The sequence below is a fragment of the Plectrocnemia conspersa genome, unplaced genomic scaffold (assembly GCF_051122295.1).
Source record: "Plectrocnemia conspersa isolate PC_06_02 unplaced genomic scaffold, ASM5112229v1 ptg000012l, whole genome shotgun sequence".
In the NCBI taxonomy this organism is placed as follows: domain Eukaryota; kingdom Metazoa; phylum Arthropoda; class Insecta; order Trichoptera; family Polycentropodidae; genus Plectrocnemia; species Plectrocnemia conspersa.
Genome location: NW_028277176.1, coordinates 27,825,945 through 27,852,947, shown reverse-complemented (window position 1 = coordinate 27,852,947; position 27,003 = coordinate 27,825,945). Strand labels below are relative to the sequence as shown.

Sequence of the window (27,003 nt, the reverse complement as noted above, 5' to 3'; positions counted from 1 at the left end):
GTTCATTATCATACAGAAACTGGGAAGTTACGTATGCAGATGTGTATGCCGCCTACAAATCAATGTCGCGAAAAAAAATCACAACACAAAGTTTCGTAATAATCTGTGTGGCAAAAGAGACGAGAGCTAACAAGGTCGACAACTTGTCGGTTAATCGATCAATAAACAAAAAGAGGTATTTAAAATAAGTGCAAATTCCTACATTTCATTTCAATATTGAAGCTGGTGTGTGATTACCTCAATTATTAGCATTCTTGGATGATTTTTTCCACGTGTAAATTATTTTTAATAATACTGAGTTGACTTTTAAGATAATATTGTTAAGTTGACATATCGATAGACGAAATTCTTTGAGCTCAACGGACCAAAACTAACCTTGAGCATTTTTTGTAAATTGATGAACGCTGAAGAAATATGAATATACTATATGCTTAAAAATAATATAAAACGCTACAAAATTTAAATAGCTCCAATTACTGTTCAAATTTATTTTTAAACACATATTGAATTAATTAAAAGATATAATTTTAATAATATAATATATTTTCAACATCAAATAAAAAACTATTGTTATTTTTAACTATACATGCTTGTAATAAAAACTATACAAATAAATATAAATAAAGAATCACAGTTTTGTGCTTACTTATTTCTATATATTTCTTTTAAAAATAGTAATATCTGATTGACTTCTGGCGAACAGGTTTATATATTTTTTATTATGAATATTGATTAGATAACAGTATTTATCCATTTACTAGTTAATTACTCACATAAATCGAAAGTTTACATAATATTGCTTGTAATTATTATTGTTATTTCAACCCGGCTTCTTTCAGATTTCCTGAAAAATTATTTTTTAAACATTTAAAAATGTATAAAAATAATTTTATTGATATTGAACGAAGTACTAACTAATAGTTGGAGTAAGTGTAATAAAAAAAAATAATCACAAAAATCTTGTACAAAATGGACTATGTTTTATTCATGGAATTCCGTTGGCTGTCATTAATGTAATTTACATAATACGAGATCAATGTATAATTGCTAATATTGACGATAATTATAATCATAACGAAAAATCCATAAAATAATTTAGCGTCGAATTCGATATATACAGTGTTGAATCAAAATGTGTGGAACTTGTGGATGTTTTTAAATTAATTATTTTTAAATCACAGTCGTTTTTAACAACTTGTATAATTTGTGGATCAAACGGGATGCAACCTTTTTCGTTCTTTTAAGAATCGTCGCGTCCAATTGGCGTGAGTTCGGTTGAAATTTAATTTATTCCAATCTGAAAGCGAAGTGCTATTTCTGAATGAAGTGGCAGAACTTTTTAGCTCTTCTACACTGCAGTGTTTCAGTTTATATATTCTCGAGGAAATGTGTGGTCTCAGATGTTGAATAGCAAGCATATAAAAGTCTTTTTAGAAGAGCTCAATAATATCTTTGGACTTTGGCATCTCACTATGAGCAGCTTTTAGGACATATCTCACAGCGAAACCATATGGAATAAAAATTATAATGGCTTCGTCACTTCTGACAATAATACTACTCACACGACACATCTATCTGTATTTTATTGGTTATTATTAAACGATAACAATATATTGTACAATTTGTACAGTACAATACATTACCATATTTATGACAGATTCACGTTTTTTGTAAATCGTAAAATTGTTATAAATAGTCTTAATATGAACGTTAGATAACCGGGCTTTTCCACTGCGACGGAATTTTATTGCTTTTGAAGTGCACTAAACAGGGACCCCCTTGAATTTGGCCAGAAAAATGCATGTAATTCAATGAAATACTATGAATCTTAATGAAGTCGAAATATTAAAAAAAAAAAACGACGACTGACTGGCCAATTTTTGCCCCCATCTGGAAAATTTAAAAGTCCGTCCTGAATAGAATAAAATATAGTAAAATCTGCCGGTTTGTTTAAAATCTTGCCTACTATGATTTTTGCTATTCTATGTTTTTAGTTAATATAAACTTTAAGAAAAATATGAATCTCTTGCTCCGAAATGTATTTTGTGGTAGGCAACAAATTGTATAATTAATACTATTGTATACTTTTTTGTGGATTATCTTATTTGTGTATTGTTTTTTACCATTATGAGGCATTGGGGTATTCTTATTGGTTACTATGATCTTAATTTAATTTAAATAATTAAATACGAGAAAAAACCGCTGGAATTGTACATTTTACCACACTTATAAGAATAATTAATAACATATATTTTAGTCCCTTTTTTGCTATTATATTTTCAATTATGCTTTCATGCTACTTAAAAATGAATACTGAAATAAATCAACGACGCATTAAAGTAGATTAAGTTTGAGCAATAAGAAATATCTTCAAAAATAGGGGGCTTGGTAAAACTTTTAATCCTAATATTTTCATCTATATCACTATTAAAAATTGAAATTACACAAAGATGATGTAATTACAGTAATTTTAACAACTATTTTGCCATTTCATAATATTTCATTATTTTTACTCATTTTTAGTATATTTTTTAAACTGCAGACTATATTTCATGGCCGACTAAATCAGTTTGACAGATGTTAAAATTCTAACCTCACAGACGTAAACAACGAATATCTGTCATTGATTGATATTATTTTTTTATTTATTGTAACGCAACGAAAGTAAAATGGACAACGTGTACGCTTTCGGACTTGATATTATAGTATTACTTCAAAAAAGGTATAAAAATACGATCAATAACCATTGTAAATTGCGCAAGAAAAATATGTATTATAAATTTACCTTTCAGATTCCATGATTATGAAGAATTTTTCATGCTAGTCAACAAGATAGCTGATCCGCATTACGCATTGACACACATATTCCCGTTTATATCGATATTTAACATATTTTTAGCATCGGAATTTTTATTGGTCGTGTCTGTAGCTGATTGGATGAACGCAGTATTAAAATGGTATTATTTTATAATAAAGCATGGTTAAGTAGTTTAATATATACTACATAGCTGAGTGAAACTTTTAAGGATTTTAGCTGAACATAGGCCGTTTTGGTGGGTCAGAGAAACCGAACATTACGGACCGTTGAGAGATAACAAACCGTATTTAAAGTTAGGTTCTCAAACTTGCGAAACTGGTCCAGGATCTCCTAGTGGACATTTGATGTCAGCTTCCTGCATATTAGCTCTATTCTATTATTGGTTATTGATGTATATTAATAAAAGAGAGCCGAATAAACGGTATATATAACTTTATTTTCATATAAAATAAATATTGAATATTGTCATTATTAGTATATTTTTATCATAGAAACATTTCTGGAATATTAGTGAAATGGTGCTCTCGGCTTGTTATTACGGTTATTTTGGTATTAATTTCAATGGGACGACTTTTCATAGCCGCTCACTTTCCACATCAATGTCTCATTGGAATTATTATTGGTATTTTAAGATTTTCTTGTATATTTACATAATTAATTACGCTCTTATAAATTTAATTATTTTCAGGTTTCCTTACCACTCATGTTGTATCAAATTATTGGATTCGACCTTTTATGAGAGCCGAAAAAGATCAGCAACAAATTAATAAGTATTATATGTTCAATTTAGGCATAGCTCTATTTACAGTAGCATTTTCGTTCGGATTGTATTGGGCTCAAAAATTATTTAACATTGATCCAATGTGGAGCGTTAAATTGGTATAAAAACATTTATTTATTTATTAAATATTAATAATTTTATGCTAAAATTAATCAAATCATCAGGCTTTCAAAAGATGTCCTTCCCCCGATTATCTCCATTTCAACTCTACTCCATTCTACGCTTTAGTTGAATCTACAGGTTCCATTTTGGGATGGGCTTTATGCGTCACTCCAACGATTGATCGGTATTATTTTATTGTTACATTCTAAACATGAATTTATGTTCAATACATCATTATTTAATTTATTTACAGACTCAATAAAAGAGAACGATCGCTACTCGTATCAGGAGCAGCTGCAGCAATATTTCAAGGCATTTTCGCCTATTGGCAAAGTTCTGTATCTAGAGATGATGCTATATATTTTTATTTTATCATTTATTTATTTTTTGTTGCTCGTCCTGTATTTTTTATGAGAGTGATTCCTTTCATAGCTACAATTGGTCAGAAATCGACTAAAATGGTCGGTGAAAAATTGGCTACAAATTTAGGCAGTCCAAAATTACAAATTCTAGGAAAAGATAAACAATAATTTACTGTTATTGTTGATAAAGGGATAAGTTCCTAAAATAATATTTTTTAGTTTAGTCCTATTTGATTAGATTTGTGTTGAGATTTTATAAATGTTATTTATTATGAAATTATTTATACCAAATATTGCATGTTTCAATTTGTCAATTAAAATGTATTACTATTAACATTGAATATATGCTAATGTTGATTTAATCTATAGTTAATAGAAAAACATTGAATCATTGTTTCCGTATGAGCACAAAACTAAAATGACAACCTGTTATAAAAAAATAATAAGTAGATGCATAATGTATTAGTCACAATAAAATATAACGAAACAACATTATGAAATTGTATTGTATGCTTATTAAAAAAAAATGTCATTGATGTTTCTGGTAGCTTTCATAAAATTAAATTTTTCCACCAATTTCTTCAACGAGTTGGTGAATGTTTTTTCGTAAATAATAGGTCTTGAATGTTACAAATGAACATTGATACATAATCTGTGAGACGAAAGGTAATATTCATCAATAAGAATTCGGAGAAAAGAATAAACTAAAACTTCATGCATAGTTTCTCAAGTTTAGTTAAAAGACTTAAAATCACTATAATAGCTCGAGGATTTTTGCATTTGTACCATTGTCTATGATGTCTAATGTCAAATTGGATGCATAGTTTGTGCTTGACAGCCAATAATTAACGATGCATTCTGTTACCCTCAGCGATTTCTTTATTTTGAAAATGACTAAAGAAGAATTCGCATTAAATTTTGTGTTCAAAATGAAACTAATGCTTTTGATGCTAGCAAAAGTGTATTAGATATGATTAGGAAAATAACGATTTTGAAAAATTAACAAATATTTTTTAATTAAACGAAAATTGTTGATTTGACATGAGAAAAATTATTTATATAAAAATGAAATATTAATAAGAAATATTAGTTCTATTGTATAATATCAATTAAAAAATAGAATTATCGTCTTTGTATATTGTGATATTTAAATTTATTTTTAATTAATTCTTATTTAATATTTTCTCACCACCATGCTCCATATTTTAAAAATATGTAACTCAACACATGTGCTAATATACTGTTCATATATCAGAAACCTTGTATAATTTGACGGCCGTCAATAAATGACGTCATAAGATTATTGGTTAGGTTTATATTAAATTACTTTTTAGAGATTATTTTTGCAACGATCAAGAATAATAGTGATACTATATTTTATTTTTACAGAAAAATATTCACTCACTGATTTCACTCGCATATTAATAAAAAACAAAACTTTTATTAAAAGATAAAAATGAATTTGCGATGTCATGAAATAAGTTTTTAGAACTCATTAATACAGTATAAGGAATTTTATTAAAAAGAAGTGCGCTACTTTACTCTTCCCAAAAAATCTTATTTTATTGGTAATATAAATTTATATTAACTATAAAAACCCTATTATTCACTTACATACTCATTTTTTTTGCGGTGGTTTAAATATATTTTTTTTCAAACAATTTGAATGCAGAACATTTAAAATTTAACTGTACTTGTTAGTTAGCACGGTGCCACGCCCATAAAACACCAGTCGTTACTTCCCGCTGCATTTCCCGTGCTGTTCAAATCTAAACCTTGCCTAAACAAACTAACCGTTATATTTGATTAGATTTGGTTTGGGTTTGAACAGAAAATTGACGTTTCGCAACTGTCAAATTTGATAACTATAAAATATTTTCATATTCGTTTCCATTCCATATTATATATTCATAAACGCCCAAACACTGATTGGCTAAAAGGCGCATGCGTACAGCAACGAAACCACGGTAGCCACGGAAAATGCAGTATCATAAAATGGTTATTTATTGTAAATATTTCATAAAATATGTGTGTATTAAAAAATATACTATAGCAGCGCTATCCAACTTATCTTAGTCCGTGTAAATTTACATTTCCGAATAGTAGATTGACATTTTATATGCCTCCCTCCTTTTCCCATCGTCACAAATCAATATATTAAATCTATATTCACTGGGATGTTACGTCATATATAGACGACCTTTATATTTTATTTTTTCCGCTGCGACGGCGTGATTTTATTGCTTTTGACGTGGACTAAACAGGGTTTTCCTATAATATAACCAGAAAAATGCATATCATGTAATGAAATACTATGAATCTTAACTATTTAAGTGGTATCGGCGTATACGTACGATGGTCGATCTTACATTGTTTTGAGGTAGCCAGATAGTTATGTATTTTCATATAGAACTGAAGAAATAAGAAATAAAAAGCATTATTTTTATAATTGATTTAGTATAAATTGTTTTTATAGTAAATAATACCATCAAATTAAAGAGCAAATTAACATAACAAAACATATTTTATATCTATTTTATAAAAAATATTGAGAGACTTTGAATTGATATAAAAAAACCAAAAGCGCCGAATAATAGAAATTTAATAATAGAAAAGTGTTAAAATTAAACATTAAAACTTACTGATACAAAAAGTAGTAAAATTTTTTTTTATCTATTATTTACCATAAATGCAATATAAGATAATAATAAATATATAAAAACAGAAATAATTATGAAAAAATACGTAAAATTAAACTCAGTATGCAAAGAGTATAGAAATATTTAAAAACTACCACTGACTGGCCAATTTTTGCTTCCTTCTGAATAAAGCTGAAAAGATTATTTATTTAAGTTAATCGTATGGGATAGGGGTACTTCTCGGGCACCACGCCCGCGTCCCGCATTTGCACTAGGCTCGGGAGATTCAGCTCATGGGCAACCGACATCCAACCCAGTTTGGTTTTCGCTCCGGAGTATTGCGCATTCCGGCGCTAGGCCAGACCTTCTTCCTTGATTGTCGCGATTGACGACTGTGGACGGATCTACCGTCGCGAAATACTGTTAATAGTCTCCGGCATCACTAACCGATTGGAGACGGAAGTTGGATAGGGGAAAGTGAGTATAATGATTCAGCACTCGCCAGTGGCGTGATGAATTTCGAAAAATATCGGTCCGCCGCATTTGAACTAGTGCGAAAAGTTTTGTTGAAATAATCAAAAAGAGAGGGAATCGTTCTGCGCGTCCGACGAGCGCGGTGTTGCCAGCGACGAAAGCAATCAAAATGGCGGTTCGGTTGCGCGCGCGGCAACCCCGCTAGCGTGGTGCTGGTGCTGGCGGCGCTCGGGCCCCCGTTCGGGATGTCGGCGCCGCTGGGCGGCCGGCCGGGCTGACGTCGCCCCCCCGAGCCGCCCTACCCCGGGGACTGCGCCCTCAGAGGCCGTTACCCCGCCCCCGCCCCCTGCCTCGCCATGTCGAAGCTGTCGTTCCGGGCGCGCGCGCTCGACGCCGCGCGCCCCATGGCCGTCTACCTGGGCGAGGAGCTGCCCGACTTGCCGGATCACTCGGCCATCAGCCGCGCGGTGCCCGCCATGCCCACCGGCATGGAGAAAGACGAGGAATGCGTGAGTATCGGTGACCCGTACCCCTCGCCCCTTGCCCCTCACCCGCAACTGTCACTTTTCGACGCGCTCCGTCTTTCGCCGTCTTTTTGTTTACATGCGTATTTTGCTAGTGCAAGTGCAAGTGCAAATGCAAATACTACGAACCACAACACTCGACTGTGACTGCGATCGCCGCGGATCTAACCTAAATCTTACCCGAGTGACAATAGTGCAAAGTGTAAACAACCAATGTGAAAAACAAACGACGTTTGTACTGGTTAAGAATTGAAAGTATTTACATTTAAAAAGTGAACTTTTATAACCATTAATATGTTTCGGATATTGAAAAATGAAAACGCTAGGTTTCGTTTTTCATTTATTTATGACATTTTTTTTTACTAGTTTTCAATTCATCAGCAGCATACAGGCTGCTAAAATTGAAAGCGATTTTTCACTAAAAAAAAAATCAAGGTTCATATTATTCATAGGTTAAATTCGTTGCGTTGATAATCTATACTCAGTATGTAGCATTATTGATATCAACTATCCTGATAGAATTATAAATGACGAGTAAGTGAGTTGGCAGTCTATAACGCATGATCACATTGAAATAAATGAAAACAAGTAAAACGGATATAATGAGACAAAAATTTCATATTATATTCAAATCGAGGATGTAAAATGATAGTTCTCGAAAGGTTACTTCATAGATTAATTATTACTTTTTCCAACATGACGTCAAAAATATGTGATCCAAATTTCCCACGGACGAGTTAACTTTAACCTTTTAGTGACTTTTATTCACGATATGGACGAAACTCCCCCCAGACCGAATATACTAGCTAACTGAAAACTGAAATTTATGATATACATGCCATTTCCCAGCGTTTCTACCTAATTCAGTGAACCAGTCAATTACAATTAAGTTACACACATGTTGCATATCGATTTAAATAATAATTCAATTTTAATTTGATATATTTGAATTGTATTTTTTCATATATTCTGGTTAAGAATTTGTTTTTTAAAATAAGGGTATGTATATATTTTTTAGTCATGTTTTCTACTTCCTATAGCTATTATAATTTGGAAAATATTTCCAAAGTAGGACATATTGTATCATTTATTAGGAGCTGCAGCCACTGAACCAAACCGACAATAGAATGGTCATAACTCGGCATCCACTATATAGTCTGGACCTTGCTCATTAGAGCTTTGCAAAATTCTCAATGGCGTAGATCAGGAAGGCATGGTCTGTGTCAAAAATTTTACGGAATAACAAACAATGTTTAAAGATATGTTGACGATTCAGAAATGGCAACAGAATCAATTTTTGAAATATCTCATCTCATAGTAAAAAGGTCTCGACCATTTACAGACGAGATTTTATTAAAGATTGTTTTATGAGAGCTGTTTTCGAGAATCTGCCAAAAGTTTTGAAAATATCCAGTTAAACTGGATGAAACAAGTGCAAAGAATCATATAAATGTATAAATGTCAGCATACAAAGAATCAATTAACAATGAATTCAAAGAAATTTGCTTATTTTTCATCGGCTATTGATGAATCAACTTATGTTATTTCCATGGCTCAGTTATTAATATTTGAATGTGAATAACACACGAGTTTGAAGTGTGTTCATTAGCAAATCAAACGAAAGGCTGCGATATGTTAATTGAGCTTTTGGAACAGTGTTCCAAAATTGACTTGTATTTAAAGAAAATTGACTGATTGAGCTCTTTCCATGATAGGATTGGTGATTTTATTCAAACAATATTTTGGAAGCTATGAATTAATACAATTTCATTGACAGTTGAAACATGAAAGCTGTGATTTTAAATTTCATCTCGACAATTTGAACAATTTCTCTAGCATATTGAAAGCGAATATGGTGACTTAATTTTTGGCTAAGCTGTGGCAAACAGAACGGTTTTTAAGTCTAACTGACAAAATTAAAATCTTTATGGCTTTATGGCAAAATTATTCCCGATATAAAAAATCCAGATTGGTTATGCGGCAGCTTTTCTGCTTGATATTACTAATCATTCGAATGTGTTAAATACTTGAGTAAAGATCAATTAGTTAATCAAATATACGGCTATATTGTATCTTTTCAATGTAAGATAAATCTATTTAAAACCCAATTAATCTCTAAAAATGATGCACTTTCCTAGTTATAAAATTTTTTTCGAGAAGCTTAATGTCAAATTTAAAATTATATATGTATATATATATTGCAAGAAAGCAATTGACAACTTAATAATACCCTTCGGAGATCGCTTTTCTGATTTTCAAAAAATAAATCAGTCGCTCAATTTATTTATCAATCCTTTCGTCATTTTGCCTGAAAATGCACTAGTCGGTTCAGCTTGAGCTGATCGATATGCAAAATGACAAAGATCTTCTCCATAAATTTAAGAAAGGGGATTTGTTAAATTTCTATCACTGCGTTGATCAAAATAATTATAAATTGTTAGTTGATAATGCATTAAAATGCGCAAGCTTCTTCGGTTCAACATATATTTTGGAACAAACTTTTTCAATTATGAACATTAACAATTCGAAAAATAAAAACCGTTTGATGAATGAAAATTTAAGATCCATTTTCCGTTTGGCTACTATAAAAAATGAACCAGATATTAATAAAAATTGTCAAGTCAATGGAATGTCATTTTAATATTTATATGACGTGTAACAACATTTTTTAAATTCGGTTAATAAACTAAATTATTTTTTGGCAGCCCGACATATAGTGTAGATGTACTAGATTTGAACCACAATTCTGTAATAGAGGAAAATCAGCTACCAGAAAGATGGACGACATTCAATTTTATTTCTGAATTTACAAATAATTGCTTTTATAAACTGCTGTACAGTAGAACCCCAATATCATGGTAAATTGGGGACGTGCTTTTTGGGTGTGTGTAGTTGGGGGACTAGAAAATACTAATACAATTTTTTGCAATACATACGTACGGATCAGGTACGTTTGATGAGATATCATCCCTTTGGATCGCTCACACATAAAGTAAGGGGCATCCAAATAGCACGTCCACAATTTACCGTGTTATTGGGGAGGGGTGGTCTACTGTATTTTTATATTGGATGTTATAGTTTCACTGAGAACATTGCTCGATTATAGCAATGTCAATTATTTATTGGCAGCGATATAATTGTTAATAGAATTAGTTAGACATTATGCAAATATGAGAAAGTGATATATTATGATTAAATAATTACAGAATGTACAGGATACACCCTTTTGCTCAGTTTTTCGTCTGCCTGCTCATGTTTAAAATGCTGTCATTTCTAACACATTCTATGCTATAAAATGAATATTTTTATATTTATAAACTGAATTTATAAAGATATGAACAAAATTAAGGAAAGGAAGACAACAATTTATAAGAAAAATAAAGGGATGATAAATATTACTCGGATACAATGAATTAATCCTTTTTTTATACAATTATAGACACTAATATAATCCATGAGATTAAGATAATCGTAATTATAATTATTAACTTTGACATAATAGAATGTGAAATATAAATCCCCAACCTTCGTTTTATAAGCATTGGTTCTCACTTAGGGTTTTTAAAAACTGGTATTACTGAGAGAAAAAACAGTCAATATCAGTATTGTCATTATTATTATTTTTTTATCAATTGGTAATAAAATAAACAAAAAATAATAATGTCTTCATTCAAAGTCGAACTGACTGCTTTATTGCTAAGTTTATGCTGTAATATATTGTTTAATGTTGAAACACGCTTGCGAATATTATGAAAAAATCCAAGGATTTTAAGGTTTCTAACCCTAAGGGGTGTGACTTCGCAGCCAAAAAGACGCTGTTGGATACTAGTAATAGTTTATTGTAATTTAGTTTACATATCGAGTATCGTTATTCTCCAAGCGGTGATGGAGTGGCTGGTGGAAGGATGATGTCCAGTGGATATGGTCCTCAGGGCTCTTGTAGTTGTGGCAGCGACGATGCAGGGGAGGTTCATTCCTCTACTGCGGTGATTGTCTTCGGGAGTCTATGACCTATGATCTATGACCGTATGGCGTGTCTCGTCTCGGGCCGTCTCTGACCTCTTATTGGAGACAAGCCTTAAGTATCAAGGGTTGTAAAGCTCGCTAACGAATCACAACCATGCAGCGACTATCCAATTGTTGCACACGTTTCTTCGACCAACGAAATATGTCCACGCCTCTAGAAAGTGTCATTTGCTTACTGGACACCCTTTTGAGATTGAAACGAGAATATTTTGGCTTTACGATGCTTTTTGTCGTCTGGTGATATATTGTCCGGTGAAATATTCTTTCAATGCATCGGAGAGTAATTACGTGTTATTTATGTGAAACCCTTTTTTTTCTGGACGCAATAAGGGCTTTTGTGTGGTCTCTTCCTTTACAATCGATTGTCAAGTTCATCCTTATTATACCGTGGTTACGATAATTATTGCATGAGTTTCAAGAAGAAGAACCCCCACAGATTCAAGAGTCAGAACATTTTCTTTGAAGATATTGAATAAATATGTAGTAACTCATGTCATCTTGATATTTTTTTGAGAAATATAATAAACAAGCAGGTCAAATTTCGACTTAAGTTGCCGACGTATGACCAATTATCCGTCTGTCTGTTAAAGCATATTTCGTGTTTTAAAGAATAAGAAACCTTCCTTACATTCAGGTACTTCTAAATATACTTTATACGCTGATACTTTATTGTGTTGTATACGAGTACTAATAAAAATCACTAAGACAATTGTGTACCTAAACCTTTTGTCCCATTCATTGTTTTACTTTCATTTATTTACCATATCGTCGGAAAAAATATTTTTCAAAATATGGGCACCAGATCTTTCTTCTTTTGGAACAATAAGTAAAAAATCATATCTGATCAACCGCTTCTGGATGCCCCTTAAATTTCTATAGCAAGGGCCAGAACACTGCTTGCTGATTTATTCCTATACTACTCATTATTTTTTGTCAGTTACGATTTTCCGATAAAACCTAATGAGAAAGTGCATAAAAATTATAAATCTGTTGCACATTTATTATTCATTTTAGAATATCTCAATAATTTTTATTTTTGAAATATATATTTCCCTTATACTCACGTTAAAAGTAACATAAATTCAATTCTAGCTATAAATGTTTATGTAAATATTATAGAATGCATAAATACACAAATGCATAATAATTTCTTACAAGAATATCCTACGCCGATAACACTACTTAGGTTGATCACTTACAATGAGCATTATTTTATTCTACGCTTCCGCTTTCAAGCAATATAGGAATCTTTGTTTTTGTATTTCTTAGCCATGGAGATATCTTTTTCAGCAAATAAACTTAAAATACAGATTTGAGAAGAAAAAATTATTCGGTGCACCTGTATGGAAGGTTGATTTTTGCTCTAATACTAGTATTGCAATCTATTCTCACTGCTGTTGCTTTGCGTCTACAACTATCTAAACCAGTGGTGAGTAAACTTTTTACGCAGCAGGCCACAACTATAAACCTGAGAAACGTGGGCTGCAACTCACAAAGAACGGAGTTATATCTTTTTTATTTTTATATCTAAAATAAAGAATGTAATATTGAACAAAAAATGCTGTTCATTTTTTTAATCAATTTTATAAACCAATTTTAAAGTATGGCACATTTACACATAAACTATATAATATAATATGACATAAAAAATGGAAAATTATATAATATGTACAAAAATAATACTAAAAGATTTTGCTTTGTATATCTATTGAAATTTATACTTTTAGTCTCAGCGGGTCGCAGAGCAACTGCTCGCGGGCCCTGGTTGCTTATCACTGATCTAAATTATCTAAGTGAGAATAATAAATTAGAAGAGTTTGCTTCAGTTTTGTTTTACTTCTAGCAGATATTTTATCTTTATTTATTATAATTCACAATAAGCTGAATCGGACCTTTGCACTGTGTGACTTTCGATTATGCTGTCACAACAGTGACAGTGTTAGACGTGCCCCTTGACTCCCGACCTCGCCGTTCCGTTCCTAAACAAATTTCTAGTCTATGATCGTTCTTTTCAATACTGATTTTTTTCAATTTATTTCAGGAACATCATTTGCAACGAGCAATATGTACAGGTTTAATAATCCCAACGCCCGAAGTGACCGACATGTCCGACGTTGTCGCGTACGATCGAATCTATCCCTCCGATTATACCAAACCTCGACAATTGATACATATGCAACGTAAGCTCGTGAACCATTATTATAGTGCTTATAAGCATTATTATGATATCTTCATTTACGTCTGTGGTTGTTTTCAGCTCTGGGTTTAGAACAAGAAGTTCCAGATTACGATATGGATTCGGAGGACGAAAAGTGGTTAAAAAGACAGCATGCGGCGTCAGGAGGACGCGCCTCCGAATTGACAGGTTGATATTTATTCATTTTTAGCTTATCTGGGCAATGTCAACATAATTATTGTAAAGATAATTTAATTATATATTAATAGTAGATCTATATTATCAAATTTTTTATAATACAGTAATTATTTTCGATCAGCAGGATCGGCAGTCCGAAACTTACAGATTTGGATTGTGAAACATTCAGCATGATCTATGTACTTATATTTATACAATTGTTTATCATTTCAGAACTAAAGTTCGAGGAAACCATGGAGAAATTGGAAAAAGGATCCGGGCAAACGGTCGTGACACTCAGAGAGGCGAGAGCGCTCGCCGGTCGCGCGGGCTTGGCCGATCACATCTTGGCCGCCGTCTACGACTACTGGCTAAACAAGCGGCTCGCTACTCAGCAGCCTTTGCTTCTTGCAGTGCGTACGGAGCCGCGACCGGGCGCGCCGCAAGCCAGTCCTTACCTCGCGTTTCGAAGGCGCACTGAAAAAATGCAGACCCGGAAGAATAGGTATTTCTTTCAGGTCGCTACATATCGTCAGTTTCGTTTCGCAGCCATTTAACATAAACGTTGATTAATGCCGCAGGAAAAACGACGAAAGCTCGTACGAAAAGATGGTTAAATTGCGGCGCGAACTGTCCCAGGTGGTCACGTTGTTGGATATGATACGGCAGCGGGAGAAGCTCAAAAGGGAAGGGGTGCGACTCACCGCCTCCATAATCGACAAGCGTTACATCGCTCACGATTTCGGAGGAAATATTATCGCTGAAGCGAAAGCTGCCAAGTAATTAGATTCAGCCGGACGGCGATATAATTTAAAATGAACACAAATCGTAACACCGAATTGAATTTTCAGAGTCGCCGTCACGCCTGCGCTGCTCGTTCCGCCGTTTGCAACTCCACATCACCGTCCTTTAGATTCTGCCGCTAGACAAGTTTGTTCAATTTCGACAATGTGTTCAATAATCGGATCTTTAGCTATTAAAAGTGCCATTTTTTATCCAACGTTACAGCGAGAAAAAAGACAATACAAAAGGCGAAAGCATCGACATCACTCGTCAACGGCTCAATCTCATACATTTCATCACGGTAAATCATATTTCTTATCTGCTAGTTTTATTCATATGGATCATGTTAAAAATATTGATTATTTAGGTGGTATATCTGGATCGAGTAGTTCTTCAGAAGGCGAAGGAAACGAAAGCGGAACAGTACCTCCCGTCGAGTCATCCGGACCGTTTACATTTCGACGAAAACCTGGATGCCAGTATCACATGGTATTTATATTTATTTATTTTATTAATTTATTTAGCTAATTGTTTTTATACTAAATAACTATAATCAAAACATACATATAAAAAATACTTGAATATTATATCTTTATTCCATTGAGGAAACCCACCACATTTTTATTTTTGCGGGTTGTCCTAGGAATGACTAGTATTAAATCTATGTAAATATATCTCTGGTAACATATTATTTTCTAATATATATAAATACTAAAACATTCATCTTCATTATTTCTTGAATATCCAACCATTCCAATCTTTCAATCATATACTAGTAAATATATTTTTATTTAAAACTATTCTTATTGCCCTATTTTGTATTTTTGCCACATCATGTTATTTAATTTATTAAGTTTATATAATATTGTACCACAATAATTGAAGTTGGGCAATATAATATTATTGTAGATTATTTTTGTTTATACTTAAAGATAGGTGTATTATCCTAGATAATATACCTATTTTTCTACTATTTTTTTTAATATGAAATTACGATGTTCCTTAAAATTTAATTTTTCATCTACAATTACTCCTAAATATCATATATTATCAATTATTTGTTATACTATAATAGAGTAAACTATAACTATTATTTTTTAACAATCTTTTTTTTTATATTATACTTAATTCGTTATTTAAGATATCTACAACTTTAACATACCTATGCAATAAATTAAAGTGTCATCTACAAACTGATGTATTTTACATGACAAAATAATTGGATTAGACATTGTTTTTTTATATTTTTGTAGCTATACACACTTCTACTTTTATTACTTGAGTACTCTTGGGCATATTCTCTATACTCGCTATTATAGTTTTTTATTTTTGGGTTGTTTAGCAACACGTTTTCAATGTTTCTTTTCTCTAAAATTTTGAGCACTTATACGATGGATTTTAGAACTGCTCAACAATTTTCTCCTGAATTTATACCAGGTGAATTACTAGGCCAAGGTTAAACTTTATATTTTTGCGTGCCAAGTAATTCTTTATTGATTTTGCCGTGTGGCAGGGAGCTGCATCTTGCATAAATATAGTTATTGTTTTTATGTTTTTGTCAATAAAATACGGGTAAAAATATCTAGCCAAATGTTTTCATATTGATCTTCATTCATTGTTACTCGAATAAAATAAAGGGGACCAGCACTCTCACTGCTAATAACAGACCATAACATCACTGAACTTGGATATTTTATGATTCTTTTTATACATTCTTCCTTGTACTTCTCAAGGAAGCATTGTCGCGTCGGAGAAACAAACCTACAAAATAAATTACCATAAACATTTATAGCGCGACTCGAAAAAAATCATTGTAAAACATACTTTTTTCCAATCATTAGCAGTCTAATTTCGGTGTTGCTTGGCCCATTCGAAACGTTTTTTTTTCATCGCGTATGTTAGTCGTGGCTTTTTAATCCAAAAATTACCAATTACGAATTATGATATAGGTGATAGTTTAGAAAGAGATTAGAAAATAAAGCGTAATTATCTTGTCCGAATGTTTTGATAAAACCACAAATTGCTGCACGCTGAATACAGTCTCCTTTGTTCAATCTGTTACTGTATCGTTTCCTCAACCTTTTGGGTATACATATATTCATTATTTTTGTGTTAAAAATCGTTGCTGATTAATGAGCTTCAAATATTTTAACGCATAACATTTATTTACTACATTCGATGCTTGCAGAATATCAAAACATGTAAAATGTTGGAGTGGTCCAATTATTTTGTCACATCTTTATATATTATAAATATATATTATTGATATTTTTTTATCTCGTGTATAAATTACTTTATTTATTTTAAGCCTACAATTTACGATTACAACGATGAGGTACCGTGGATGACCGAAAGTTGTAAGGAAAACACTCATCCTGGTGGTAAAACTTCAAAACAGAGGTAAACTAATTTTTATTATTTTGTAAATTGCTAAAAAAATATTAAATAATGTTTTTTTCTTCAGGTATATACTGACATCCATCAACCATCCCAAACCGAGATGCATAGGGTTCGCCAGAAGACGAATAGGCAGAGGCGGACGCGTGATACTCGACAGATTGAGCTACCCCTCGTCGGACGACAGACTGTGGGAGTCGCTCGGATACACGGTGACGGATTCGCAAGATTTGCGAGCCGCGACCGCCGAGTCGCTCTCACCGCGCCGCCCCAACTTCAGTCATTCCCCGAAGCCACCCGCCGTTGCGGATAGTGTGTTAAATAAAATAGAGTGTGGATCCTCGCGATCGCCTAATTTCTTGGAACCTAATATCAAATTTAACAAGACCGCCGACGAGGTGAAAGTGCCTCGACGGGAGCGTCGCGACAGTAAAGCGTCGATGACGCAGGTGAACGATGATGTGACAATAAAAACAGAAATTGACGAAATTCAATTCAGTGATAGTGAAAAACTCGACAGGCTAGACTCGCTGCGGCGGCTCGACGCGGAAAGAAATGAAATTTCAAACGTCGAACGCGCGGACGGGTCTAGCGATAGTGATAGCGTAGTCTCTCGCGGCGGACAAGATTCTTACAATAGTGAAATTAATTATAATTGTAGCGCCCCCAATCGAAGCGGGGCTTTTAAAAGGTATAGGAATAGAAGCGTCAGAACGAACGACGAGAGAAGAATAGCCACGCACATGTACGACGAAGATATGAAAGTCATGGCTGAGCTTCTGGTAGCAAAGCGGTTGGAACGGTACGAACAGCGAGTGCCGGATGTGAGCTCGTCCCTTGTAGATAACTTCCTCCACGATATTTGGGGCAATAGGTTCGTATGGGCTTTGATTAATTCTGTGCGCTAAAGAAAAAATAACTGGAGATTGAAAAACGATTAGCACTCTAAGAAGAGTCGAAAATACTATATTTTATCGACTCATCTCTTTATGTTCATGCCACACAATAAGCCGATACAATCGGTAAATGCTTTGAAATATTGAGTTCAAACAGTAGACAGATTCGGTGAGATATCCAAACAAAAATAAAAATGGAAATCTCCTACAATGCCCTCGAGGTTCATGACACAAGTTCTTTCATGTCAGATCCTAGATTCGACGGTGACACCATATATTCCTTAGTCAGTTCATTGTTCTTTTTTTTGCACAGCTGTATACTTTCAATTATTTCTGTAAATCAACTTAAAGCTCTGTGAGATTCTGGCTCTGGCCACAATCAGCCAGTCTGTTTATCAGAATAATAATCTACATGTTTTTCCATTTGCACACAGAATCTATGTTTAATTGACGTTTTATAAAAATATGACTTACGCTTACAAATCTATCTTTTAAGGTTACACTTTAAACCAAAGCCGCCGGATCCGGACGTAATTGCGAGCAGGGCAGATCGAGAAGAAGAAATGGAAAAAATATCAGAGCACTCTCCGATCACAGTGCGCGTGCGGCTCGCACTTCCCGAAGTCGAGCAGCCTCCGTCCGACCTCCTCTTCACCGACAACTCTCCGTTCGTCACGTCTGAATTCACACTGGCGGACCTTTATGGCGATACGATCATCGATCCGAACCCCGATGTCGATATGTCGCTATCCGGAGACGAACACGCTATGAAGGAACCCATCGCGTTTAAAGAAATCTCATGGAGTCAAACGAACGGTCCAGTTAAAGCGGTTAAAAGTGTCATCGACGAAGAAGGATGTGAAGGTATCGCGGAGGACTCCGCCGCAAGCAAAGCAGAGCTGTCGGATAACTCCAGTTCGAATCAAACTAGTGTTTTTTTATCGTCGGAGGGAGGCCCGCCGTCCGCAGCCAGCGTCAGCTCTGACACCGTCGCGTACTGCGCCGCAGATGAATCTAACCATGAAGGTACGAACGGTGTGGTCTCCGAATGGAACGACTCCAACGAGAGCGATAAAATGAAGCAACTCCTTAAAAAACCCGGCAACGGGCTAGCCAACAAATTCAAATCTGCCGTAAGCGCGGCGGAGGGCGTCGAATCGCCCGCCGTCACGAAAACCGAACAGTTAGTAAATAATCAAAAAAAATATTCAGACTGTGATAGAACGGGAAGTCCGTCGTTTCCTTCGTTACTACCAACGTTTCGTTCGACGTCGTCGAATCAATCTACGCTTTTATCTGCGACTCCGGAGAGAAACGATCAAAGGAAGATCGAAGTGCAGAATCAAAATTTAGCAATTGTACAGTTAAAAACGCCAGCAATACTACCTCAATCGAAAGTGAAACAAGTTTTTAAAAGCGTCCTGACTGGAGACGGAGTGGAGGCGCGGGCGCCATTGCTCGTGTCCTCAGCAGGTCGACAGAGTGGGAGTCCAGTGCGAGTGCGCAGCGCAGAAGATGCCGTGTCGAGCAGCGGGCAACAGCAGCAGCTCGTCACTCTTGCTGTGTCCGATTCGTTCAAGCTACGCGTGCCGGGTCATCTACTGAACAGTGGAAACGCCGGTGGCGCTACTAATTCGACCCACGACCTCCTCGGACTCGTCCACCACAAGACTTCATCTCTGCCAAGAGATGGTGAGTCGTCCGATCTGACCCCTTTACGGATGACCGGTTGAGTATTTAATGAGAAAATGACGTGTTTCTAGGCCTAGCGAGTAATACGCACCGAACTGTCGTGCAGGTGACCGGAGGAACCGCCGGCCGCCCCGTACGATTAGTGCACGCTCGCCCTTTATCTCCATCGCAGCGTTCGAAAATAATGCCTCCTGGCCCGTTTCGGTTGCGCGGTATTGCCAATTTGTTACAATTGCAAATGCGATCACCAAATAAACGCACGTAAGACACACTTCTAAATTTATACATATCATAAATTGTTACAAAATGATGGATTAGTATTAGTTTTGAATTTAATTTGGTCAGATAATTATTTTGGGGATCATCCTCTAATTCCTTTGCCTTAAATTAGCCATTTCAAATTAAATTATCTTCTCTCCTGACAATATAACCAAAGAATGGAGTTATCCTTCTTGAACACATTTATCAATTGGATCATTTATGAGCACATTTATCAAGTCATTTATCAATCGGAGTAATGATGAGTATATTGAACTTATTTCCTTAAAGCACACGCTTTAGAGCTAATAGTAGGCAAACTTGCCATCTCTTTCTCAATTATGAATAATAATGCAATGGATAGCTCTCGAACTGACTTGTTATGAATGGAAATAAGCCATTTAGGCAAGACAATACAAAAAAGTTGTTTAAAGTTACGCGAGGGATTCATTTTATTAAATGTCCTTACTAGTATGTTTTATAAAGATCCTTTTGAACAGATTTAGACAAAAATTAGGTTTAAATGATGGAAAAAAATAATTACAACACACTCGAGAGTCGTTTTTTTCTTTTTTTTTACAAAGTAAACATAGATTCATTTGATTTAATTCAAATGATTGTTACATTGAAAATATAGCAATTATAAAAACTTGACAATCCAAATGTTGACCATAATTTATTTTAATAGAACTTTAAAAATATTTTTTTGTCTGGAATAATTAATATCCGAAATAATCAGTGTCCAGAAAGTTCTTGTCTGCATAAATATATTATAGTAACCATATTATATCATATTAACTAAAATAGTTAAAATAGATCAATATTCTTCTCCCTTTTATTTCTTATATTTTTAGTCCCTTTTTATTTCTTATATCTCGTCTTCATCTGTCGACCTTCCTATGCACATTCATCAATCCCTAACTTATTTCAAGAGTCTTGTGAAATTTTGCCGCTAAAATTTGGTTCTGAAATGATCTCGACTTGATTAAAGTAGGACAGAAACTCCTGACTTTTTTTAAACATTTTACATTTTATTGGTATGCGATCCACAGTTTGATTTTTACTGATTTAGTTATGATTATTTAAAAATATGTTTTTATCCTAATTAAAGCAAATAAGTTGTAATATGTATTAAATACCAATTTGAATATAATCAAATCTATGTGGAAGACAAAATAGTATTGGTTTTGATTGATAACAACCATTGTTATCTATGGGTTGCTGGAATACATATTTTCCTCAATAAATATTGAAGCATTTGCTTATATTTTATTATTCTAGGATCATCTTTCATCCATTGGCAAAATAATTACCATTTAGAGCTTCGAATTTTAACCCATTTGTCACAAAACGCATTTCTAAGTTTCCATTCACTTGTTATATATTTAGTAAAGTAATTTTGGTTTATTATTTTTTTTTGATAATAGTAACGCAACACTGATCCAGATTCTTGTAACAGTATTTATGACATGACTAAGTTTTATTGGATTGTCGCTTCGGAGTGAGATGTATGTGACGGTTTGATTTTTTTTAGTGAAACAATAGAAACGGCTCCGCAGCCAGTCGAAGCAGTAAGCGCCGGCAGCACTGCGGCCGGAACCGGCGGCGAGGCGGGTCCGGCGTCGTCGGGACCCGCTCCCGCAGCTGGCCCCCCGTCCACCGCCGGCAAACCTCCACCGCCTGCGTCGCCTCGCAAAAGTCAAGCGTCTCTACCTATGGAAGTTACGTGATGCAGGGCCCCAGGACACTAGCTAACATGCCCCTCCGCCAAAGCCGTTCTTAGTCTACGCACATCACAGAAAGCCTAAAAACTACTGCAATCATTTCATGCGAACGTGTATAATTTTACCTGGATGCCTATTCGAATGAATTTTATATTATTTTCTAAATTATCAAGTAAATTTTAAATTGTGTTTTTCTGTAAACGTGAAGTTTTGATGAAACGTTTACAATTAAACACGGTTTAATAAGTGATTAGCAAAATATGTACATATATAATGTCTGAAGAAATTGCTAAGTAATATATATAAAATAAATTATATTATTAACTGAGCTGTTTATGGTTAGCTTTTGGCGAAGGTAACCCGATGTGGTCAAAAGATCACTACATATTTTAACAGACTGTCGTCATAAATCGAAAATTATATATCAAATTTTTGTCATTAGATATCAAATTTAGCCAAGTCACTATGTGTCATCTTATCCAGTTGTGTATTTATACTTGAACTGAATATTGCAATTTTGTTTGAGTAATGCCAAAAAAACGAAGATGAATTTGATATTAAGTCGAATATAAAGGGGTGGGTTTGAAGCAAAAATGCCTCTCCAGCGCATGTGTCTGTATGTAATCTAATCGTACATATTATCATTTATTTTAAAATGGTGTCATATCTCAAAAATGAATTATTTTAAGAGAGTTGTTTTTGCATTTAACCCTCTCATATATTATATTTACAATCAGTAGTTATAGCTTATGAATATTTGCATGTATGTATTTGTAACCTGTGATACCACTGTCATAACTCAAAATAAGACATTTTATTAATACTGTCAATTTTTTTAACTTGTGACAGTTTCGTTGCAGAAGTGCAATATGTATAACGAAATGGAGATATGACCAATTATGAATTGATTAAAAAACAAGTTTTATTTATTGTTATACAAACTATAAATATTATTTGTGTATTTGTAACAATTTTACTTTTAAGCAGTAATCAAAATGACATTCGCGTGTATAAATGTTAAATTATTATTAATTTTATTTTAAAGTACCAAAAAAAAATTTTATACACAATAATTTTTATGTAAAAATATAATGGCATTTTCTTCCATATTTTAAATGAAAGAATGTATCCTTTTATTTTATTATTTTATTAATAATAAAGTGTACTTATTTATTTATATAATATACAAACATTACTTATCGAGGTATTGAAATATTATCAATAATTGTAGCGAGCGCTTTACTGTTAGTTTGTGATTTTATAAATAATGATTTAGTATGCTGCCATTTGTGTTTATAACATTCAACATGTACCGTACCTGTTAAATATTGATATTGAAAGAGCGCTAATATATTATAGAGTTTAATCATTAAAACAGTATTTTATGTTTCTTTTTTCTTTTTGTATACATGTATTATTAATTCCTAAATTGTGCATCTAGGTAAAATTTTAATCGGTCGCAATTGTGATGTGTCTAAGGGCGGTGTGTTCGAGGGTTCGTCCGAGCGAATCCTTATGCCATATATAATACAATATATTTACCGGGGCTTATTCGAAATCAAAGATAAGAGAGAGCGAGAGATGAGAAACTCAACAAAAAAATGCGAAAAATAAAAATAGTAAAAAAAAACGTGATTACGCTTAGTTGATGTGTATTCATTATTAACATTGCTGTTTACAAGGTATAACGATATATTGATTATAATTTAATTACTATTTAATAGTTAACGAGAGAGAGAGCATGAGAGAGTTACGATGGGGGTGTCTATTGCATATTTTAATGTATAATAGTTGTATATGTGAATCGTCCCCTGTTGCACGACGGTGGCGCGGTTGGTGGGGCAAGCTGGTGTTTTAATCTAATTTTTACATATTTTTTTGTGTTTTGGACAGTGTTTTGGTCTGCGGACATTTGTATCAAATGAGGTATTCCTGTGTGGAAAACACGGTCAGCGCGTTGTCGCCGCCCGAATAATTGTAAATATTTCACGTTGCTATAAGGACGGTGGCGCCGCTGTGACCTGATAAGTGATAATAATAAATAATAATAAAAATTGTAAAGATAAAAATTATGGATGTCGTTTTATTGTACCGTTATTATTTTTTATTTAATTCTAGGATTCAACTGGTTTATTTTTTCCCATTTTGTTTGGAGGGGTATCTAATAATATACCTTAGTCGGACCTGACCCTCTCCTTCCATTATCGTAATGAATGGACTAAATATGCTGAAAACACGAATTGTTGAGGTTGAGGCTAATTTTAGATTATTGCATGCCATTGAACATAAAATTCCAGCTGGAGATAGCAAACCGGGTTTCAACTCTTATATTTATATTTTTTGTTTATACTCATTTGATACTCTGAGCTACTTTTGGCTCTTAATTATAATTTTTTGCTTCCATATATGTATGTAAGGTGATCAGTCGTCCTCAAGAAATTTTTCAAGATGGCCTTTGAACAAATATTTTCAAAATGACATTTAGCTCCCGCAGCAATTTATCCCCGGAACATAAATTTCCGAGATGGGCTATTTATTTTTAGTGCCCTTTGATATTTTCAAAATCTTGTCATCTTAATTAATGCCATAATCTAGCTTGATGAATAACACCTAGACCAGGTTTTATTTATTTATTTAGCTAATATAACTAATCGTTTATACACCAAACAAATTTAATCAAAACGTACATGTAAACATAATATAAAAAAATACTAATATTATAATTTAATTTTTAATGCACGAATTTGTTTCTCTATTCCATGAGAAAACCTTCCTCATTTTAATTTTTGCTGATTGTTCTAGGAACATTATTATACAAATCACACCTTACACTATACCCCTGGCCGTCTTCTTCTTTTATACCTTAAATTTTCTCTATTTCCAGTATTAAATCTATACATATTTATTTATTATTAAAATACTCTAGTAACATATTATTTTCTAACTTACAAATAAATACTAAAACATTCATCTTCAATATTTCTTGAATATCCAACCATCCCAAACTATCAATCCTACTTCTATAACTAGTAAATATATTTTTGTTTAAAACTACTCTCATTGTCCTATTTTGTAATTTTATCGAAGTGGGGTAATATAATAATTATACTTAACATTTCTCATCCTAGATAATTATACATTTTTCTACTATTTTTTTCAATATGTAATTACGTTTCTTGAATTTTTTTTTTATTTATATTACATACTCCTAAATATTTTATATTATCAACTGTTTCTAAAATAGAGTTATCTACAACTATTTTTATATTAATATCTAACATATCTTTATAATTAATAAACGTACATTTAGTTTAAGTACATTATTTTTTAACCATATTTCTATTATACTTAATTCGTTATTTAAGTTATCTACAACTTCTTTAACATTATCACCCATGCAAAAAAATAATGTCCGCAAACAGATGTTCACCTGTATATTGTTTCGAAAGCTCTCTTGAAATCCAAGAAAACTGATCCAATGATTTTGTTTATTAGAGCAGTTTAGATCGGGGTGTTATTCAATAACGGGAGAAATTCTTCATAGGAAACCATACCCTGAATCTAAGTGCTGCTTAAGTACCTGACCATCATGATATTTTTCATTTATTTATCATTATTTTTTCTGGGAAAATTTCCCACCTGCCCCCCTCAAATAAATCCACGTTAAAAGCAATCATGCCGTCGCAGTGGAAACGCTCGGTTTTCTAGCTTTCATATTAAGACTTTAAAACAATGACTTCTGAGAAGTGATAATTGTTTTTTGCGCTTTCCTATTGACCTATATTCGGTTTGAATATACTTTGACTAGGGATTCCAATCCCGGGATCCCGAACGATTTTCAATACCCGATGAGTCCCGGGATTATAAAACATAATCCCGAATTTTTCGGATTGGTTGATTTATCAAGCACAATCGAATTATTATTGACAACATCGTTATATTTCGTGTACAAACTTGCGCGAGTTGCACGTGTCATCTGTGAATCTTTGAGGCTGTGAGTCTGAACGTGCTTTTTCAGCAGCAGGCTGCTTAGGAACCAAAATCAGATCAAGGCTAAATGATAAAACACTTGATGCTTTGATGTTACTTCGTGAGTTTTATTCAAAATAATGTTTTCAATTAATTGTGTCTATTAATGTACATAGGTATGTGCATACATTGTCAAAAGTTCATTTTTTTCTTCTCAAATAAATATATAAGACCTTCCCTTTTTTATTTTTATTATATTATTTTATATTCTAAGTCCAAGACTAAAATTATACGTACTTTATACATTGTACGTTATAAAAAACAGATGTAAAAATATATTGTATTATTCATTTTAAATTATTTTTATCGATAAAATAACATGAAAATTATCCCGGGATCCCGGGATCGACTAATTGCAATACCGAAATCCCGGGATCAAAATTTTGGCCCGGGATTGGAATCCTTAACTTTGACCAACACTTATATCAGAAGTGGTTTGATTGTACTTTGATAAACACTATGAAGCAATATGTCTGTCTGTACTTCTTCTTTCGCTTATTTTCCTCGAGAGATGAGTTGGCTAAGTTTGTATTTTGGACTTGATATAATGAAAGGTTTAAAACAATAATTGGTTTTAGATCTTTCATTAGGTTAGGTTTGGGTTTGACAGCAAATGTACATTTCACAACTGTCAAATTGAGTTTTATAGAAATTTTAGAGCATAGAAATAGAAATGACGTTAAAAAATATTCTTTGGAAAAATTCGAAGCTGTTTTTTTTATTTTCTTTCAGGAAAGCTACGATAATTTCGGGTTTAGAATCAGGAACGTTATTTCAACTTTTTCAAGGGGAGGGGAGGGAAAAATTAATTTAATGGTTGTTTTTTTAATATTTCGATTTCATTTAAATTCATAGTATGTCATTAAATGGTATTTATTTTTCTGGCCTAATTCAAGTGGGGGCAAATTTTTTTACCTGCCCTCTCTTGTTCTTTTTATAAAAAAATATCAGAAAAAAGACAATGAACGATTGAAATAATTTTCTTTCTGTCTTACGTACAAAATATTACCTGATCATATATTTATCGCTTTATTCTACACAACATACATAAAAAATTATGCATCCCGCTGGCACATTACCGCAGTAACAAGTTCCCAAACTGTCGATTTATTAAGAACAACGATATATCGTTGGATAAGGATAAA

At 33.2% G+C, this 27,003-nt stretch overlaps 2 protein-coding genes across 2 annotated transcripts; both read left to right on the top strand.

Moving 5' to 3' along the window:
* The first annotated feature begins 2,540 nt into the window (after positions 1-2,540).
* G6P (Glucose-6-Phosphatase) lies at positions 2,541-4,563 on the top strand. The gene is made up of 7 exons (XM_088199224.1): positions 2,541-2,722; positions 2,793-2,957; positions 3,027-3,239; positions 3,310-3,440; positions 3,507-3,697; positions 3,764-3,885; positions 3,955-4,563. Exons 1-7 carry the CDS (start codon positions 2,670-2,672, stop codon positions 4,229-4,231), a joined length of 1,152 nt encoding a protein of 383 aa, XP_088055350.1. The 5' UTR covers positions 2,541-2,669; the 3' UTR covers positions 4,232-4,563.
* A 2,775-nt stretch (positions 4,564-7,338) lies between these two features.
* Positions 7,339-23,898, top strand: E(Pc) (Enhancer of Polycomb). Its single transcript, XM_088200692.1, has 13 exons — positions 7,339-7,685; positions 13,768-13,906; positions 13,984-14,091; positions 14,314-14,584; positions 14,661-14,858; positions 14,931-15,009; positions 15,088-15,163; positions 15,230-15,351; positions 17,171-17,262; positions 17,327-18,133; positions 18,652-19,847; positions 19,919-20,108; positions 21,640-23,898. Exons 1-13 carry the CDS (start codon positions 7,533-7,535, stop codon positions 21,833-21,835), a joined length of 3,627 nt encoding a protein of 1,208 aa, XP_088056818.1. The 5' UTR covers positions 7,339-7,532; the 3' UTR covers positions 21,836-23,898.
* Positions 23,899-27,003: the final 3,105 nt, after the last annotated feature.

Bases quoted from the DNA above. Each gene is read 5' to 3' on its own strand.
- G6P (XM_088199224.1), top strand. From the start codon at position 2,670: ATGGACAACGTGTACGCTTTCGGACTTGATATTATAGTATTACTTCAA. The intron at 3,441-3,506 runs GTATTTTAAGAT...AATTATTTTCAG, and splicing joins TCTCATTGGAATTATTATTG to GTTTCCTTACCACTCATGTT. The intron at 3,698-3,763 runs GTATAAAAACAT...TCAAATCATCAG, and splicing joins CAATGTGGAGCGTTAAATTG to GCTTTCAAAAGATGTCCTTC.